The 20,107-nt window shown below is 36.8% G+C and overlaps 1 protein-coding gene across 5 annotated transcripts in view; it reads right to left on the bottom strand.

The window, feature by feature from the left end:
• The window catches only part of SEMA3A (semaphorin 3A), a 330,745-nt gene that overhangs the window by 110,496 nt on the left and 200,142 nt on the right, over nucleotides 1-20,107 (bottom strand). For all 5 annotated transcript variants that reach the window (XM_068920614.1, XM_068920525.1, XM_068920690.1 and 2 more), the window contains 2 exons: nucleotides 11,704-11,861; nucleotides 8,756-8,818 (listed from right to left, as the gene is read on the bottom strand). In XM_068920614.1, coding sequence (XP_068776715.1) covers nucleotides 8,756-8,818; nucleotides 11,704-11,861 — 221 coding nt within the window. The remainder of the gene's footprint in view (nucleotides 1-8,755; nucleotides 8,819-11,703; nucleotides 11,862-20,107) is intronic.

The raw sequence follows: 20,107 nt of genomic DNA, 5'->3' as shown, positions 1-20,107 counted from the left end.
GAAGATATTATAAAAAAGAATCCTTGATTAATTCCATATTTAGACTTTCCTCTGCTGTTGAGATGTGCCCTGAGAAATTTCAGACTGAAGCTGCTGACGAGGTCATAGAGGTTGATAAGACATTTTTGGTTGCTTAGTACAGCTTACTGTAGTTCCAGTTATCTTCCCAATTACGTTATGCCTGTTATCTGTCTGATTTTTTGATATGACAAGAGTTCATGAGAATACTTAAAATGTATAATTTACTCAAGTTGCAGGATGTCTGCATGAATTTAAACCTTTAAAACATCAAGAGAAGAAAAAAGAAGCCAACTAACAAAGCCTATAATAAAAAAGCCACTGAAAAAAACCCAGATATAACCTAATTCATTCAAGCCACAAAGCTGCATGTCATATTAGCAAATAGTTTTATTGTCAGTACACTTGTGCAGCAGATGGAAAGCTCCTTTGGTCCCTGCTTTGTGCTAGTGAGGGTGGAATAGAAAAAGCCTGCCTACCCGCCTTCCTATCTGTGCATCTGGTGGTCAGCGCTGGTATCTGATTCTTTGGCCCAGAGTTTGCCACTGAGGTGAAATATGGAGGATCCCTCCATAAGGTCCTTTCAAAAAATAGTCTTAAGCTAGATGCCATTTGAAGAAGCAACTAGAAGCCATGCTTTAAAGATGCCTCCTTTGAGCCTAATGACTGACCATATCAGTTAAATGGGCCTTCGAATCTGGGGATTTTGTCATTAGCTCTAATCATCTGACCTAGTGATTGCTTAAGATCTTAAGAAGTTTCTCCAGATTGTTCTGCATTTGGTATGTCAAAATTATGAGCCATGTTTCAAGTCTATAAGTCTCTATTCAGCAGATGCAGCTAATAATTGTTTTGGACCTGTGAACAACTAGACGGATACCAAGAAAAGGCTGCAACACTAAATATCTATTTTAATGACCCTCTCATATTTTTGTACATCTGGTTAATGCATGCTTCACAAGACAAACCAAAGCTCTTTGAGGATGTAGTCCAGCAAACAAGTAGGTTTTCAGGATTTTGCAGCTGCCACACAGTTATTAGACACTGAATCTTTCCATGGGTGTCAGCAAGACTCTTTCTTTTAAATTGTTATGCTTTTCAGTAGTATGTACTACCTATAGCACAGAATTTAACTGAATGGACAGAAGAGTATTCCAGGAATAACTCAAAACATCAGGAAGCCTTGAGATCAACTAGAAGTCATAACTTTTCTGACCATAACTTTAGAACAAAATTGTTTTGCTCTGTAGAATGAAACTATCCTGCATTTGGGGCCTGGCTTTATTAGCAAAGAAATGAACAATACTGCCCAGTCTTAGCTCAAGCAGTCTCACGAAGCCCAGCAGCAATTTAAGTTGCGACCACAGTCTAGATCTAAAGAGCCTCTCTCATCGTCTATCTCTTCTGTCAGGGTGTGGTAACTAATCACCTGTCTCATGGAGTAATCAGATTACACCCCACCTTTCCAAACAGGATCAGCACCTGTTAATTGGGTGGAGTGTATCAGACAAACAGGCTGTCAAGCCTGTTATATACGCATAAAGCACTTAGACTCCATATCAGTCAGCTTGCCTTTATTCAGCATCAGGCATATCCTGTAATGACTTCCACTCACAGTCACCTAAGATAAATATACTGAAAACTTCTGTGCATAAAGTGGACCTAAATGCATGAAGTGTTGAAAGGAAGCAAAAGAATGTTGCGTCTATACGGTACAGTGGCTTAGCAATATGTATGCATATAAATAAAGAGACTATGAAGACCATGAAGTTACATGTTCCATAATGTGGGAAACCTGAAGTTTGAGTATGGACATCAAACTATTCTCAGACCATAGAGAGAAGTCGAAATGAGAAACCTTAAGCAACAGAAGCCTAAAATTCCCACTCAATACAAATTTGGCACCAAAGGCAAATTGTTGAAAGAAGAGTTAACAAAGTGATTTTGGGGGGGGGGGGGGCAGGGGAGGGAAATTCAAGATGCATATACGGTAACCTGCAGTTTTGGAAGATATTAATCAGGAGGGAATTATCCAAGGGAAAAAGGAAGTAACAGATGATTTGTTCCAACACAAATCACATTGTTCTACCAGAAAAAGAAAAAGAGAGAGAAAGGTATAGCTTATTTCTTTATTTACTATTCTTAATTTTCTTGTGCTGGCACCTTTAGAATACAAAATATGAACTATATTGAATCTGAAAGGACTTTTTTTAAGGAATATGAAGATGTAGAAACTGAACAAAGCATTAGCTTTGACACAGGAAATAATTACATACTATTTTCTCGGTTATTTTAAGAACTTTCTCTTTAACCACTATTTAGTTCTTTTACTCATTCCAGAAGAAAAAAGATAATATTAGCTTTATGTGCGGCAGGAAGGAATTTAGTAGATTTATCGGTTGGTGCATGTACAGTACAGTATTTATGTAGTAGGACTGCAAATAGACAATTAGCTGTGAACTAGTTCAATAGGGAAATAATGAGCACATCTCAAATATAATAGGAACTGTGATATATGATCTTTGACAGTAGACCTATCCTTAAATTTTCACCTAGCCTTCCTTCCTTTCATTAAAACAAAGCAAAACAAAAGTCTATCTACCTGCTACAATAGAAAGGATCTGAGGCAAAATCAGGAAAAAGCTAGAGAGATGTGAACGGCACCGAGAGAAAAGCTTTTTCTCTGACTGCTTGAGCTTCAGACTAAAGCCTTGAAAGAAAACAGGGACTAAACATATCCATCATTTTTACTAGTTATCCAGTTAATGTGTTTCTCTGGAAAGAAATGTACAAAGGATAAATTTACTCTGCCCATCTTGCAATGTAATAAATCATAACAAAGAATTGCCCAAAGTCATTTTAGAACAGGGACTGGTAACACAGCAGTAAATAAAAAATAGTTCTCAGACTTTGTCAAGGCCATACTGGGTTCATGAGGAAAATCTATTGATAAAAATGTTAAAAAAATAATTTGGGGAGGAAATATCCCTTAATTTGTCCTTTACTTCCCCTTTACTGCCTCTGTGCCTTTATATTTCAAAAGGAAAAAAGTCATTTCTGCAAAATTGCATTGAATCTGATGAATATTAGGTTTCTTTCCGAGGCAAATCTCTGTAGTCACACCTATAAATAGAAAAATAAGCCAGAAATTGGAAAATTAGCTTTCTCCTAGATCTATATCAATTTGTTCACCATACTTAAAGACTTAAATGATTCCCATGATACATACATGGGTAAAATATAAACTTTTGAAAATTCAAACTACACTCGCTAACTTAATCCTTCCTCTGTGTAAGTGTACAAGTTATCTTAAAGTAAAGGATTTGCCTTAGTCAGTTCTCATAAGACAATATATGCAAGCGCCTAAATGAACACAAGCTGTAGTACTGACTTCTGTACTGACTAATGATGAGATGTAAATGAGGCTTCACGTTACTGAGTGCGATGTGGACGGGAGCTGGCTTAGCCAGAATTTCCTGGGGGGAAAAATGCTATTAGATAGCTCCAGGGGACTTTGAAAGACTCTAGCGTATTATAGTCCTTTTTCACCACGCTGAGCTCACCTCTCCTAAGTGAAGGAGTTGCAGTTTTGGATTCCTTCCCTCCTACCCCACCCCAGGCTGTCTTTATATTTTATGTGGAGTCTATACAAAACAGTTTTACACAGTAACAATACTAAAGCAGCACACTACTTACAACTTACACCACTCCGACCTCTCTCCCAAACGGTAAGCAATGCCTTGGTAGTAAAGCATGTCCATGTTAAAAATCACAGACAAGCGTAAGGAGTGAGCAGAGCCCAAGCTAACAATTTCTTCCAAATTTGCTAATTGGGACAGGTGATATAGGTTAAAAGAATAAGCAGTGATACTGTTTGTCCACAAATAGCTCAGAAGGCACGTTTCTCCTTGCTATAGGATAATACTGAGAATAAATTCTGTCTCCGTCCTCACTTGAGGTTCATCGCTTTGGACTTCTTGCTCACCTTACCCCTTCCTATTTCCCGAGGATATACACCTTTTCCTTTCCCCAGGCTAGATGGCAGGGTCTGGGTCTTTACTGCTGTGTCAAAGGATTTCAGTGCTCTAATGGACACAAAGGGAGGCAAAATGGAGATGGTGAGCGCAGGGAGGGTTTGTGATAGCAAAGCTGGAAATCTAGCTGTAGATGTCCTCCAAAGGGAGACGTATGAAAGAAAGGGCGCATACAAGGGGCCAGAAGTAATTTGACCTGACAAACTATGCCTGATCAGATTAATTTCGGAGTAGGTTTTTCTAGAATCAGCAGGCATTATATATTTAATTTTCAGATTCTTCTTCAGATCTTTGTTTACAATAACACATGAAAGGAATTACTTTCACTTTGTGCCTCTACCTTCTTCAGTTTTTCCTAAGGCAACAACAGTAGTAAAATGAGTTAAAGGGAATAGTGCTCATTTATTGCCAATTTCATTTTTCCAAAGTATCACCAGATAGGGCTGAGGGACTTCTGGTAAGTTACGTGCTACTTTTTCTTTTTTGCAATCATACGAGTCTATAATCATTCCAGAGCGAGGGCTCTAGCACCCTTTGGAGTAGATAATGTTTCTATGATGGAGGGAGGAGTTGGAAAACTTTAAGGGAAGCCAAAACTGAAATGATATATGACTGTTTTGGCTTACATTAACTACTATATTGTACAAATGAGACTGTGAGCTGAATTACAGACCTCAGATTCTATCCACCTGAGCCATAAGCTCAAATATTAAGTGCAAACACACTTAAATATAAAGAAGAATACACTGAATATGACTGTATTATATAGCGTAAAGAGTCTGTTGCTTCTTTTAACTGTGAAAAGGCTTTTGCTGTGAACTGATTCCACATTACTGGCAACGGTTTAGCTAGTAAGTGGAACGACATGAAACTCTTTTTATGGATCTGTTTGTTCATGTGAGGGAGTGTATGGAAAAGACTTACAGATGCCAAGGCCCAAAAGGACCATTTCAACAATTTAATTTGAGCTAGGATCTTTCAAAGTGGCTAAATAAATTAGATATTCAAATCACAATTGAAAATAACATCCTAAGATGCCCTTCAGAAGCACATCTTTAAAGCCTTCAGGTCATGGAAACTCTATCATCTCCTTTAGCAGGGATTAACCGTGTACCACATGAGCTACTGCTATGGTGCCTCAGCCAAATCTCGCACGGAGGTGTATCAACCAGATACAGCGGCCAATAGACAATACAGCTGAATGTAGCTAAAACTTTTAAAACTTCAGTAAATTCATAGTTAAGGACTAGATGAGCTTTCCGGTCAACGAGCTCATTTCCCTGTCCCTACCTGCAGAACTAACTGGTGCTTCTGGTAACTTTTGTTAATCATTCAAGCTTCACTCTCTTGGTTTATGATATCCCTGGAATGTCACCGTGAAACCGTAGCTGTATTTTTTTCATAGCTGCTTATGCAAAATCTTAAAAATCAAAATATTGATGCTCACTAGTGAGGGATATAACTATAAGTTTGTCTGTACTGTAAAGTTCAGTATAAAAATTCAGAAACATTCTGCAGAGGCACTCTCTTCTTCGGTCATTATCAACGTCTGGTCAGCAATCACAAGGGACGTTCACAGAACTTACACCAACCACAACTGATCACAGAAGAGAGCCTGTTTAAAAGTGAGGTCCAGACTAACAAGAAATCGTCATTTAGTTGAATTACATGAGCAATTACCTTGTCTATTATTAATAGTTGCTAATTTTTCATTAATAAGATTACTTTGGTACTTGCCATGTTGTATACTGAGGTTTTTGGAAATATATTGTAAGACTAAGTTCTTGCATGAGGCAGTAATTATGATTTTATTGCAAAAAATATCTATATTTCAGGGAAAGTGTAGCAGCTAACTTTTGTCCAAGAAGTCCTGCTGTAAGTACTGTACGGTGTAGGTAAGTCGTCCAGCCTCTCCTCTCCTCGTCTTACCCATATGAAAGAGATTCCAAGCCTACTTCAAAAGGTTCATCTACCTACACAGCAAGCAAAGCTTAACTAATCCACATATACTAAGCACTGGAAAAATGAAAATGACTGCTTAAGGAACAAAGGGAAGTCATCAGCGTGAGGGTGTTTTAAGCTGCCTGCCCTCCTCAAAATCCTGCGTGAACTCTAGGGAGCTTCAGAGATCAGCTCTGCCTGGATTGCCATGACTGACAGTGCCATTTTAAGGGATCCCTCTGAAGGAGTAAAGACTACAGTAAATTACTTCTTATAATTACGAGAGGAAATCTCTCCGGTCGCGTCTGAGGTTAGCAGTGGGGCAAAGGCAGGGTCACACTCACGCTGCAGCTGCTGCACTGCACCTGGACTATTAGTGGGGTCTTGCATTTTCAGCACTGGCTTCCCCTGGGGATCAATAATTAAGAGAGTTTAAAAAAGACCTCCATATAAAGGTATGGACTATCATTTAATAAAGTTTTGAACTATCACAAATGAAGAATATCTAATACCTTAGCAGTGGTACATGTTGAAAGCAATATTAAATCAAGCGTGTTTTATATGCCACTTTATTTGTCCTCTATTTCCCTTGTTCTCTCTAATGAGAGGCTGTTGAATTATTTTTATGGCCTTTATATTTCATACTCCCAAGGTACTGTCAATGGCTTTAAGGAATAAATGAGGGAAGAATACTAAGTTTCTTAAATGACCTGTAATCTTTATCTGTAATTACTGTTAAAGCACTTGCATTAAATACTTTGTTTTTAATGCATTGTTTAATGGCAAGAACAGGTAGCTATAGATATTTAAAGATGGTGACCTAAACACATCGAGGCGCATATTCCATCTTTCTAGCTTGCCTACCAAAACTGGACCCACGTTAAATATATTCTTTATTTATTATCTACACTTCTAAAGAAGTCTTAAAATTTAGGGAGAAAAACAAACAAAAAACAAAACACAAAGCCCAATCATTCATGTATCCAAAAAATGTTTTCCAAAACAAAGTAGCTGGTACTAGAAATATTTTGCTGTGCTATCCGCAGCTTGGGCTGCACTGTGTCCTGATGCTCCTGCTCTGCCTTATTCTTACGTCCTTCGGTGCTAGCAAGCAGCTAACGCACGAGGGTCATACACAGCATGGGAGCATGGCATTGCATTCCCCTCTCCCTCGTGATCAGCAGGTGTAGCAGCCTGATGTTCGAGGAAGCAAAAGATTACAGGTGTAAACATTTGTTATGGCACAAATAGTCCTCTCAGACTTACAGCAGTCATATGGTAGGGACCTGAACTTCCCAGATCACTCCAGAATAATAAAATGGCTCCATTTATTACAAATAGATTGAAATCAGCCTACTGCAATGTATGAAATATACTCTTTGTTTATTATTCTGAATTTCTAAAAATAAGTACTAAAAAATTAAAAGAGTATACTTTCTGTCTCAGTGCTGTATCTCTTATTAATTTTCCAGGTTTCAGCTCAGGCTGTAAAAAATCTACTTAATGTAATATCACAAAAAGTGTAAGATCAGGTTGCAAGGTTAGTTAATTTGTTCAGACATTTAAAACTAGCCTTATTTTTTTTAACCTTGAAAATTAGATATTTTAATCCTCACCTTGTCATGCACTCCTGAAAATTATTTGTGAACATGAAGAAGGATTAAATTAAACATATTACTGCAATTTGATGAGATAGCTCTTGCTATAGCGAAGTACTTTATCTGCCCCTTCACATATATAGGCTCAGCCCATATCTCTTAGTTTTCGCCTAATCTACCTTTACTGTTCCCAGCCGGCTTTTCATGAAGACAACTGTCCTCTATGGCCTAGGTAAAGACCAATGAACCTATTTTTATTATGACCTAGGAAATTATTCAAATGGAGTTCTCTAGAGGCAAATGGTTGGCATTATGAATATTTTATAGAATCATCTCTGAAAATCAGGCCAATAACATATACACATGGGGCCAAGTTCCACTTTCAGTTATACCTCGGCAATCACAATAATTTCCCATTTGGCTCCTCTGTGCAAGTATTTGTTTGGCTTATTGCATGTATATTTTTTCTCCCTCCTTTCCTTCTCCAGCTCTCGCCTTCCATTTCCCATGCTGTTCTTATACAGAAGACAGACATTAGCAGTGCAGAATGGCTGTTATCTGGGGTCTACTGGCTATATAATCCTGCTTCATAAATACAGTGACTGAGATGTACATTTGAATATACACTGTGTCTTTCCTAGGGCATTAAAATCGATGCAGAAAGTTAAAAACACTTTGACCTCAATCTTGCAATGAACTTTATACTGGAAAAAGCCTAGGGAAACCCACTGACCCTGGTGAGATGCCACAGAGAGAAATGACTGCTTGGAACTCACTAAAGGACTGGGACTTGGAACAGTGTAAAAATATGTCAAAATTTTAAGTACCCTGAGATCAAGAGAGAATTATGGAAGAGTTAATATTTCTCATTCTGGTGTCTCTCTTCCTCCCTGTTTCTTGAGAACAGAAATTGAGTTGGGGGGGTTTGGGGGGGTAATTAAATTTTATTTATTTTATTTATGAATTTAAACCTCTGATTATAAATGTAAAGATTCATTATTTAGAATAACAAGAAAAGGCTGAGGTCACTCAAGTCCGATATTATGATCAGGCAAGTGACTTTACAGAAGAGGAAAAATACTTTAAGAATTAACACAGTGAGGCACAATAAAATATTTAAAATGTTTTATAAAGAAAAAAAATGTTAAAAAGATTTGTACTTACCAGAATATCTTTTCCAGCCCACTTACACTCATCCCTTCGGGAATGAGATACAGGCCAAACAATCTAAAGACACAGAACAAAAATCACGTTATGTTATTTCATCCTTCAATAATCATGAATTGCAGATCAAATGCTATGGAGTATCTTTACCCGGTTTCTGTTTTTCCCTTTCCTTTCTTTTTTTTCCTTTTCTTCCATAAAATTTGACAATAAAGAAATGACATGATAGGAAAAAAATTAGGATGGTAGGAATCACTGCAAAAACAATCTGGAAATACAGTCTGTATTGTGAATCTCAGCAGTGATTCTTGAATACTAATGATAAGAGGGTTGATTCTCCATTATGCCATGGGAGTGTTCTTCCACTGTTTTTTAATCTGATACAATGAAATGATAAGAGGGTTGATTCTCCATTATGTCATGGGAGTGTTCTTCCACTGCTTTAAATCTGATACAATGAAATGGAGACTGAAAGCAAAAAATTGCAGATACTAACAATAAATCTGATCTATGTGAAATACAATCTCACATTAGGCTTATAGCATCATAAATGAGGTGTTTGCCTCTTCAATGTATCTACCATCTTACGAGTCTTCATTAAATAATAAAAATAGAAACTGCGGTATTTGAAAAGTATCATACTGTCAAAGTAGGAATGCTGATGCTGTTCCTACAGAGGTACTCTAACATAAGTAATCTTAAAACTGAGTTTATTATGGTGTTTGCTTAGTAGAAAATGTATCTCACCTCATACAGAGAAAACCCAGAGACCCTCACAGTCAATTATTCATGTTTTCTGAAAAGCTTTTAGGAATTACATATAGAATAAAACATGATCTTCACATAAAATGCCAGGCTATTCATTTGGGAGCCTCAGATAATGCAATATGAATGGCCATAAGTCTAGATTATAACCTTGGTGTTCAATACAGTTTGTTAAAAGAAAGTAAAAGGGAAAGTATTTAAAAAGGAAAAATAAAGAATATAGATGGCAGAAGAGGATGGAGGAGATGTTATAGATGTCTTTTAAAGTAAAGATTGCAACAGCATCTTTAAATCCAGAATTCTCTTACAATATTATGAAATCCAAACAGAAATCAAACCTCTTAAGTCTATAAAATAGGGCTGAAAATTTTATGAGCACATTCTCTCTCAAAGGATTCCTGCTACTTCCTGCTTCTACTCTTGGCTTAAAATGTGCAGAAACATGTGAAAATTAAAATTTACTAAGTTGAAAAACATTAACCAAACTTCTCAGATTTCCCAAAAGGACCAGTTCAAGTTCAGTTCAAGTTTTAGGTAAAGATTTCTATATTGTTCAAACCAATATTTTAATCTAGAAAATGAATGGTTAAATGTGCTCTTTGTTGTCGCAGTGCAATATTTTCTCTTTTTTTTTTTTTTTTTTTTTTTAAGTCTAGAGCTAAAGAGCTGAACTGCACCATTCTTAATACACTGGCAAATCTGGCTTTTTGAGTGCTGCTCCTCCTGTGGAGTCATATGTTGCAACTATATAGAAACCTCAGTTCTTTTCAATATGGTGGCAGCAGCAACTGGTGAAGTTCTAGCTCACAGGAAGCCCTGGCAACATTGCGATTTTGCTCTAAATTTCTTTAGTGACCCTCCTTTCTTTACTAAGCTGATGCCTAAATTCTTGAAGTACTTTTTTATTCTTAAGTCCAGAGTCTAAATATAAGACTTAAAGCTTATTCTTAAGTCAGTTTTGAACATTCAGCTCCATGCCACCAACAGCAATCCTTTATTTATTGTAATACTACCTGTGTATAATTTCAGAGAGTGTTCTAATGGTATTTGAATACTGAAATATGTAAGCTACAATCTCTCCCATTCTGCAGAACTGTTTTCTACAATGGAAACACCTTCCTTCTGTTAATTATTCCAGATGTTTTTCACATTAAACTATGAATCCCTCAGAGAATTCAAATAAATAGCTAGTTTCCTTTATAGCCTCTCTAAAGAGAATAGAAAAGAAAATACCCGGTTTTCCTTTTATCTTTTTTCCTTAGAGAATACAAATGAATAGCCTGTCTTCCCCCTGAACAGAAAACACAAGGTATTTATTGCTATCATCTTAGGAAGCTAATAGTCAAACGGGCAAAAGGTCAGGAGCACCAAGGAAAAAAATTCCGGAGTATTGAAGCAATATATCTCCCATAAAAGGGTAGGCTCTCCATTTTAAAATGTACCATCAAAATACTTAAATATAACAAATCAAAACTCCATCTCACTGTTTGCCTTCTAAGCATTTTGCCTCATTAAAATAAATGAAAAGTTCAAATGATTTATTTAGACTCAAACAAAAGCATACTCCAGAACGTCATTGAACTGTTTGTCAGCTTCTAATCTGTCTCCAGCTTTTACTGGAAAATTACACTCTCCATCAAGAACAGCAAGTTTTTATGAATCTGTTGCTCTTTAATCAATTTGTAATCTGTTATGGCTCATGAGCAGCAGAAACACAGTGCTGTGTTAAAGAACAGATATCAGCACTCACACTCTCAAAGCGCTTCTTTTTACCTGTAACAAATACAGAGTAATAAGGCCTTTTTCTGTAAGCTATCATAACTGTCACCTTTGTTTTATTTAGCAGCAAACATGAAAGTATGTCTCATTCGGAAAACGGCCAGATTATATACTTATAATTGCTAAGAGCTACTGTATTACTTCTCAATTACTTTTTTGCAATCTGAAAAAAGTGCTGTAGATTATATAACTATAGATTATAAACTCATTATCAATCTCACTTCATAGAGTCAGCTTTTTTGGTTTGGTTTGGTTTGGTTTGGTTTGTTGTTTAGCCGTATAGCATCCCTGGTAACAGAACACTTACTACGCGATTCAAATAGTGCCCAACGCAGTCTGGGTAATAACAATTGTACAACGTTAAAAGTGCACATTTACTTTATATAAACCATGATTCAAGTTACCTTTTGATATTCTTTGATGTTAACCAGGTTGAAAGAAAATATGTGATCCTTTGCTCCAACGTACAGTCGACTCCGCTCTTCATCCAAGAGGAAAGTGTGGTAACTGGAGCTATTAACTAGCCCATTGAAATTGATTATATTGTTGGATTCCAACATTTCTGTAAGATAAAGGTAATGCTTTCTATGTTAATACGGTTAAGTGATATACAGACTAATATGCTGACTTTGTATGGATTTCATTTTAGCAGTTTAGATTTATGGAGTCAAAACCAGTGAAAGCTTTTTGTACTTCGACCTATGACTGTTATTGTTTCCAGTACCCAAACCCAAACTGCCAGTGACATTCAGCTCTATACAATGGAAGGTCAAAACACCAATAAAATCAATGAGAATCTTGTGTGAAGTTTTAGGTGGTAAATTCTATCCATGGAACTCATCAAGTATTGGACAAAGTTCAATTTTGTTCAATCAATGAGATTTTCAAGCATCAACTTGAGGATGACCGGCTGATATAAACCATATCTAAACACAAAATCTCATATTTCCAGCATAAAAAAACTATTTCATATAGACCTATAAACTGTGAGAAAGGAGAAAAAAAATGACCAGTTGGTGAGATAAAAAACATGTACAATTCATCCTTACACGTATTCCCAGTTTACTGACACCGACAGCATGTTGTTCCCTTATTTGGAATTTTGTACTTATCCATCACAAGAATAAAACTAGGTAAGTTACTTTTGCTTCTGCTTAAACTCTAGAATTTTTTTCTAGTTCTCATATTCATCACCTAGGCATTGAACTTTGCCAAAAACAGGAAATTTTGCACAAGGATCCACAGAATCCTCCAAACTATTCACAAACATCAACAAAGACGCACACATTTCCCTGCAACTACTTAAAAATATTTTTCCCCATAAAATAATACCAACTGTATTAGTAACAACCTTTGTGAAAACACTCTTTCCTCATTCTCATCTACCTACCTCCATATCAGGACCAGAGCCAAATCCACTCTATCATTTCAAGGCATGTCTACACTAGCAATTCATAGATTAAAAAAAAAAACTTTCCCTGTGATATGACAAATCCTACCTGGTGCTGGGATTGCAGCAGGGAGAGGCTGGGGACATAGAGAATATCCTCTGTAACAGCAGGGCTGGATGCCAGCCCCGGGTTCAAGCCCCGACTTTACGAGGCAGCGGAGCAAACGCACGCCTCTAAGTGCAGGAGCAGTTCCACTGATGCCAACGCACCTCCTCGCGTCCCGGGCCAGGACCCAGGAGGAAGATGGGGAAGGGAGTGAACATAACGGCATCGAGGAAAAGACTGCTAGAGGGCACAGCCAGACCTTCAGACAGCTAATATGTATGGTGCTATGCCATACGTGCAAGCCACGGGTGTGTATCGCTCCTGTCAAAACAGCTTCAAAATGTTCAGAATTTGCCTAACAATGCAGGTTTTGACTTTCTCTTTTTGGTATTGAATAAGATTACTCTCTTCCATTTTCAAACATTAGTCTAAGTGTACTCATTGTGCTGACAAAAATCAAGGTGAAGCTCTTTTTTTAACAGAAGTTGGTTCTGCTTTATTTTCCTTTCTTGCCCCTTTTTCCTTCTTTTCCTTTAACTAGAACATGGAAGATGTCAGGCGTCTTTTGTCTCTTTTGGATCTACATAATAGCAATACGTATACTTTTACAGAATTTCATTAGCTCCGACTTAGTAGTCATGTAGGTGTTAAATCTATATTTTATATTCATATATACTGGGTGAATTTTGAAGAAGATCTCTGGTTGATATTCTACAATGGATAGGCAACGTATTCAGGGAAGATAAGATAACACTTAGAAGATGTATAACATTCAGCCTAGATTTATATTCTTTGCACTTAATTGGACAAAGTCTCAATAGCATCAAAAAGAGCTCGCCCACCTAGGAGTGGAACAAAGTGCCAGAGAATGCACTGTAGTTCTCTTTTCTAGGATTTTTCTGATTGAATGTGACTATACACATTTATACTGCAGTACACTTTTTAAAACTTGTTCTACTTGTACTCAGGACTTAAGTTCTCTCTCTCTCTCTCTCTCTCTCTCTTTCTCTCTCTCGTTTTTTTTATGTAACAAGAAGAAATCAAATCACCCCAAGCAGTCTTGTCAAAATAATTCTTCTGGATTCCTGCCAAGTTTTAGAATTTGACTGTATTGTCCTCCAGTTCACTTATTTGCATTTTGTTAGAGACTTTACTAATTCTCTTTACATTGTAATGACTGATTCAGATGTTGAACGTCTCTTTGCTGAATAGTGAGTGATGCAGATGATTGATTGCTTAACTTGTCTTAGATCTCTCCTGGCTAGAAATGCTTTGCTGTCATCTGTTTCTGTTAATTTTTCTTATAATATAGCTGTCAAAAACCCTCATAATTTTTTTCCTCTTTCTTAGTCTGAACTCTCATAGGTGTGATTCTGCCCTTTGTGACTGTGGCATAAAGAGAAGTATCTGCTGAAGTCAGAGAGTTACACAAATGTGAAACTGATGTAAATAGAAAGAAGATCAGTCAGTCACATAGCTAGTCAGTTTAAACTGGAATAGAAACGATTCTTCTGTTGCAGAGTTCAGAACATTCACATCTACAGATGGTGTTTGATGTTTTCTTTTGTTTTCTAACATTCATGAAAATGACCGATAATAACATTGGAGTCTAATGTTTATTATGGCCAAGAGTAAATTACATAACCATCTTCACTTCAACTTAAAAGGACCAGGCATAGCTATGCAGGGAAGTAGTAATTTTTTTTTCTTTTTCTATGACTCTTTGGAATCATAGAAACATCTTTTTCTATGACTCTTTAGAATATGCAGTGGTGTTAAAGAGAAGGGTTTTGGGGTGTATGTATGAAGTTGCAATTTAGAATCAAATTGAGTCAACTCCCAGCTGCCTCCTGTAAGATTAGGACATTTCGCCTGGGTTTAATCTAGTATCTCTTGTGCTACCCCCTTCACTTTCGCAGGAGATGGCCAGGTTTCCAGTGTCTATTTCACACACAAAAAAAATGAGGCCTCAGAATATTATCATCACTATATTTTAAATTCTCTTGTGAAATCAGTTTTCTACTGACTAGAAACTAGTCCGAGAATATAGGTTGAGGGCAGAAATGACATTTAGGTGCTGATGATTCTCATTCACTACTGATTTAATTAGGATTGAGTTACATCACAACTAAGAGGTGAAAACCTAAATAATCTCTGTAGTTCCACTGCTTTTTATTCTGACTTTACATTTATTTCTCCAGTAATGAACAGAACTTCATATGACATTCTGGAGAGGGCTGCTGAAGAGCAGAGCAATGGCATTTGCACAATCAATACAAATTAAGTATTCCACTTCCTCAAATTAATTAGTTTCAAAGTGTTTACCATCCAGTGCTCTCTCAGTATCCAGCCAGGGGCTATTGCTGAGAAGATGACAGAAACAGCAGTGACAGGGCACATTCCCAGAAGGGCATTGACATCCATCAATTCTGTGAACTGTCGATCAGTCATGCTGGTGAGGTACATGGCTGATCAGTGCTAAAATAAGCCAATATCTACAACAACGACTGTATGACAATGGTAACAGGAAAATAACGAATGCCTGCACAAAGCCAATGGTGTTAATACTGTTTACTATGCATATCCTTAATTCTTTTCTTTTTTGTTGTTGTTCATATCAAAGGTTAGAGACACGCTGGGCACACACATGACCTGCGCAGACATAAAATGGTTGCCTGTTTTTATTATCATTTCTTGTGCTCCTCTTGCTTTGTCCTGTTATTTTTACTGAAAAGTTGGTAACTTTACTCCTCCAGCGGTTACTGCCAAATACCATTTCTTCAATAACTGCTCAAAAGGTGTTTTCTTACTTCCTTTTCACATATATTTTACTGTATTCATTCCTGTTGTTTCAAACATTTCCCCGTAAAGCTAACCACTCCACATTATGACTATAATATTGTCTGTAAAATGCAGTAAGAGGTAGATTTAGTGTGGGTGGTGATACTCTGAAAGTAATAGTCTTCATTGCTTTTGCTATTCGTGCTTGTTTCCCACATTTATTGAAAGAGTTGCAGGTAACCAAAATTTAACAGTTTGAAATGCACCATACGTTAAAAAAACACTATGCTGTAATGAATTTTCACTTGTAATAGTCACTGAAGCCAACGGGAGCTTCAGTTTCTCAAGATCTGTGGGCCAAACTCTCCTACTAATTACTTCACCTCAGCTACATTTAAGAATATACTTTGCAGCCCTTCTGACCTGCTTACCCCATTTTACTCTTCTTTTTCTGCCAGTGTCCAAGCTTTCTGGTATTTGCATGTCTTTGAATATGCCTTTCCCTATACACTGCATGACCTTTCTTCTGTTAATTGAGGTTTTTGTTGATCCAGTCTCTGACCTGTGTCTGAACATTCACTTTGCCAGAGCAAGCTGGCAAATTTATAGAAGAAAACCAGTCTCTAACTCTTGTCTTCCTTTTAATGCATGATTATTTAATTTGCTAATGGAATTTCAGTTTAATAATATGTATACACACTGAGGGTCAAATTCCCACAGTGAAGTCAATGGAAATATGCATGCGCAAGGAATGTAAGTTTGGTTTATTTTTATGACACTTTTTTCATTAAAGAATAAGCCAGAAAACCACAGCTATAGCTATGATGAATCTAGTCAGACAGATCCTGAGTTTGCTATATCCATGGCTGGTATTCCACGGTAAACTTTGCTTTATGTCCTTGTTCCTTCAGTAGAATTTTGTTAAGAGGAGAACATAACAAAAAAAAAAAAGTCTTAGTTTGTACATACTCTAATATCGGTCAAACTATTTGTTTAGTGAGCAGGAGTTTGTCTATGTTACAAGTGAGCAAATCTGTCAGTTTTGGCCTGCGTTCCTAGTATAGTCTTCACAATAACGTGTCAACCAAGATATTTCTGTTGATAAGGATCAAAGACCCACAGCAATTTCCACAGAAATCAGAGGAAAGGATCCCCAGTTTCTTCACCAGGATGCAAATCTGACCCTGTCCTATTACTAGTGTCTCCGCAGCGTGACTGCATTATGCATTCATTCTGCTCGTCATAACACGCTCGTGAATCAAACGAGTGGGTTGATGGTTGCACAAAATTCCCGACCTTCATTCCTTTGCCTGCAGTGATAAGATCTCATTGTATATCTCCTAGCAGTAGATAAAAGATGAGTCAATGAGTATTATGCCATCAAACAGGGATTTTGCTGAACTGTGAGCAATGCCTCCCACAATGTCATGCTACAACATTTCCTTCTTCTCTCGCCAGGCTTTTACTTTAGCTGCAGAGTATCAGGTGGCCGCGTGTTTGCACATGCATATATTGCTTACACAGATGCACATTGTGCCTGATCTGCACATTAGCATATATATCTTTCTAAATAAATTTAGCTATAAATTAGTCATTACTCTTTGTGTGATTATTTGCTGAAAGATATTAAGGCTACTGTGCAGGGAAAGGAGTGGATATTCTAACTTCTAACCTCTTCCATACGGCCTACTCATTTTACGGTTCGTAGTGTAGACAGTGAAAAGTCTGTGCAGGACCCCTCTGCTTTGCTTTTATCAAACAATCAAGGAAAACGCAGGGGCTGGCAGCATGTCAAGAGAGCTTCCTGTAAGGCGCTAGCCAGATAAGGCTTTTTGGCAAAACCAGGGATGTAGTACGGAAAATGCATCAGATTTGTTGTGAGTCAATTCCTGCACGTGATCTAGGAGTCAACTAGATAAAAAGCTATGATGCACACAGTGGGATAGCTGAGTGGGATACTTCTATAAATGTTAATAGTTAGTAATGCAGATAGGTGATTGTCAGGTGTCTAAAATCAGGTGAGAGATTGACTCCATCCAAAGTCTAATGCTTTGTAACGTGGCCAATGCCCCAAAGAATACTTTTTTTTTTTGGCAGAATTCTGCTGTTTTACACCTGGGTTACTTTTTTCCCCTACTCCTTAGATGTCACTGGGACCTTAGGATGTGGCCCTTCACGAAGAGAATGCTTTAGTTGTCCATTGTAAGAAAAAATAGTAAAGAATCCTGCTAACAGGCTATGATATAATTTAAACTAAGATTAACCACCAAGTTTACTCAGAGGAAATTTTCTTCAAAGTAATTAATTAAAGTAATGAACAACTACTTAATCAATCTTTTAATATTTCACCTCAGTAAAAAGTAATAACAACAACAATAACAACAACAACAAAACAGCGATCTCTGTTTTCTTACATCTTTTACCTTAAACAGTCAGGCTATCAGGCTTTTAATAACATCTTAAATGTTCCAACACTTCCAATGGATTTTTAACAATGATCATTTAATTTCATAATATGACCAGCAGAAAAAGGAAAAGGAAAATGATTCCAAAAAAAAAAAAAACCCTCAAAAATTTAGAACTTCACATAATTTCAGAATTGTAGTACTTGGGAATTATAGAAAGTGATCATTTTTATCTGAAATGAAGCAAAAGCCACGTTTATAAAATGTATGAGCTCATATAGTGCACTAAGTGATTTACATCTGTAGTAATGTAACAAGAAAACTTTTGCAATCAGTACCTTTGTTTTTTTGCTACATTATAAGCCAGATAAACTTGAAACTACACAGGATTTGTTGTTGATGGCAATTCCATGTTATTGTAATTTGAATGAAATAAATCACAGGGAGAAAAGGGAGGGTTATCTTATCAGTAATCAAAATACAATTGGAACAGAGTCTCTCACAGCTGTTCAATCAATCCTAGCTTTCATCTTCCTCATATAGCTTATCATAACAGTTGCCAATCACCTGGTTTCACTAAACTCTATTGGAAGGAGAAAAAAATAGAACAATTTTTTGCTGTAAAACTTTGGTTTGATAGAACCTGCAGTTCAGAAATGTAGCTCAGGGAACTACATTTCCATTACGAGTTAATCAATTAGAAGTAGCCAGGACAAGATATACAGTTTATATCAAGGTATACTAGTGATGTAAGCCAAACAGTTTAAACGAGACACTCCTGCTTACCTTCCACTGCAGCAAAGAAAATCTGAGGGCCACAAGTATAGTTTGATTAAAACCAGATCCTTAGAAGGAGGAATGTTGCACCAATGTTTTGTTTCAGTTGCACCGGCATAAGTATGGACTAGCTCCTTTGACTTCAAAATACTGATGCATATGTTTTTTATACTGTAAAACTGAGAGTAGATTTTAGCTCATTAATGTCAGCGCTATTTAGCTACATGACAGCCCTTAAAGTGTTCTTGATTGGAATAATTGAAGGAGTCACATGACATTTTAAAGACATAAGACATTTAGATTTCTAAAGCCAACCTGCTTTCCCTTTATTGTTTGTCTTTTTTGTCTCTGAAAGTGAATCCAGATTATCCCTATTGCTCAGTTATTTTCTTATGAAACATGAGCTATATGAACCTCTGAGCTAAACAAGGACTTATAAAGGTTAATTTCATATATTTGTGAAATTATTGTAATATCTCATGTTATGAATTTGACTGTGAGCAAGATAATGATACAGATTTAACTGTGAACTTCAAAGGTATGTAAATGCAAAATTGTTACAAAAGCACAGAGAATAAATATTACTTACAGCATTTTGGAAAAAACATAAATGTGTGTGTGTGTACATATATACATGTATATACATATGCATATACACACACACATATATACCTATATGCATATATACATGTATATATGTGCACACATACATACATATATATGTATATGTCACATGTGTGATGGCAAAAAGAGGCCAGCATCTAGCTTTATTGAGAAGTCCTCTGTCTAAGAAAAATCTTACCTGGCTTAAAATTTGAATAGGTAACGCTTTTGCTACCTCCCATTTACCACTGGTATAAAAACTGCAGAAAATAATAGAAATAATGGAAGGGGTGCATTGTATCAGTGAGCTCCCAGCTGCTAAGGACAACATCTGTAACTCTTAGGGTTCTCTAAAATATGGCAAGTGAGGTGGCAAAATACTGAGCTAGTGAGAGTGGTCTCTAAACATATCAGCTGAAATACTGGAAACATGGCAGCAGCATAAACTCAGCTCTCTGCCTTCAGTAATACATCTTGAATGAGTCTGGTAAGCTTAACATGGCATTGCAAGACCCTAAATTATACTATCATCTGAGCTACTACAGCTAAATAGCCAGTTCAATCTCATTCATGAAGTAGCTCAGGTATCACATGGAATTATTAGTTCATTAATTCTCAATCATTTGTTTGATACTACTGGAAAGTTAGGCTTCAGTGAGCAGAACTGGTACTGGTTATCAAGAAAGCAAAACTGTGGGTAGTTGCCACTTCATGAATTGCCTTACCTATAAAAAGGTTTCATTTGT

The sequence above is a fragment of the Struthio camelus genome, chromosome 1 (genome assembly GCF_040807025.1).
Source record: "Struthio camelus isolate bStrCam1 chromosome 1, bStrCam1.hap1, whole genome shotgun sequence".
NCBI classification, from domain to species: Eukaryota; Metazoa; Chordata; class Aves; order Struthioniformes; family Struthionidae; genus Struthio; species Struthio camelus.
The sequence above is the reverse complement of the archived record's forward strand: the minus strand, read 5'-3'. Positions and strand labels throughout refer to the sequence as shown.